Raw genomic sequence first — 1,380 nt, forward strand, 5'->3', positions numbered from 1 at the left:
GCGCTGCCCCGGGGAGGGGCCGGGGGGCGGGAGCCAGCCGGGAGCCAGCAGGGGCAGCTTCTCTGTACTCTCCACGGGGAGGGCAGTGGTGGGGAGGCAGAGGCTGCGGTGTCCTTCAGTGGCTCCGACCAAGCCGGGGCTTTTGTCCCTCTCACGGTCTCCCGGGGGAGAAGGCAGGAGTACCAGGAAGACCTCGGAGGAGGCGCCCAGGAAGCAGGGCTCTGGGGCCATGTCAGAACAGGACATGCCCAAGGCCCCGCCATGAGTCAGCTGAGACTGCAAAGCCCACTTCTGGGTCCCCTCTGTAGGGGACAGGTGGCCACTGGTAGGGGTCAGAGTCCACAGAAGGTCAGGTCAGGCTGGTTACCCTGGATGTTCCTGTATCCCCACAGGCGCCACTGCCTCAGGGCAGATAGAGAGCCACCACCACGTAGATGACCCAGCTGGTGGACACGAAGACCCCGAAGAGCAGGCTGAAGAGCACCAGCGAGCGAGCCTTCCGTGAGGCCACCTCGGCCTGGGCCAGGTCGCCCCTGCCCAGGGCTGCACGGGTCTGTAACGAGATGGGTGGACATAGAGCCCCTGCTCCTCCAAGGAGACACCATCCGCGCCTGGCCCCATTCCACAGACTAGAAAACTGACACCCTGCCAATTCAGGGTGCTGCCAGCCCGCAGCTTGTAAGGGAGTAAGAGTGATGGCCTCTTTACGCCCCACACGGGGCACCAACCATTGTCCTTCCCGTTCCCTCCCGGCGTCCTTCACTGCAACCCTGAGGCGGGGTCATTGCTGTCCCCACTTTGCAGATGGAAGGAAGGCTCAGAGAGGTTGAGCGGCCTGCAGAGTCCCACTGAGCACCCCTAAGGGCTGCTCAGAGTCCCCACTGACCTGGCTTGCTTATGACCTGAGGGCCTGAGCAGCGAAGAGGGCTAGGACAGGTGACTGTGAGCACAGGCCCTGGAACCTGCCCACGTCTGCCCTGGGTGCCATCACTCTGGCCTCGCTGACCCCACCGCGACCCTGTGCTGGGGTGTGCCCCACAGCAGGAGGGAGGGCAGAGGGAGGGTGAAGGGAGGGACGGCACGATGGTGGGTGGTGGGCGGAGGGGTGGTGAGTGAACAGAGGGTGAGCAGAGAGGTGGACGAGAGGTCGAGGCTAGGGAGAGGCCGGTGGTGGGGAGGCGGGTGGGTGTGGAGGGGTGGAGAGAGCGGGACAGTCGAGGCTAGGGAGAGGCCGGTGGTGGGGAGGCGGGTGGGTGTGGAGGGGTGGAGAGAGCGGGAAGGTGGACCGAAATGGAGACCGGAGAGATGGGGATGGCTGGGTGGACGGATAAAGGGGTGGGCGGATGGGGACAGGGGCGGGGGAATAAACAGATGGGAGGG

At 65.2% G+C, this 1,380-nt stretch overlaps 1 protein-coding gene across 1 annotated transcript in view; it reads right to left on the minus strand.

The window, feature by feature from the left end:
- Positions 1–21: 21 nt before the first annotated feature.
- The window catches only part of PRRT1B (proline rich transmembrane protein 1B), a gene marked incomplete in the record, with an annotated part of 10,617 nt that continues 9,258 nt past the window's right edge, over positions 22–1,380 (minus strand). The window contains 1 exon segment of the mRNA XM_027766650.1: positions 22–553. Coding sequence (XP_027622451.1) covers positions 404–553 — 150 coding nt within the window.

The sequence above is a fragment of the Tupaia chinensis genome, unplaced genomic scaffold (genome assembly GCF_000334495.1).
Source record: "Tupaia chinensis unplaced genomic scaffold, TupChi_1.0 Scaffold143602_1, whole genome shotgun sequence".
Classification (NCBI taxonomy): Eukaryota; Metazoa; Chordata; class Mammalia; order Scandentia; family Tupaiidae; genus Tupaia; species Tupaia belangeri.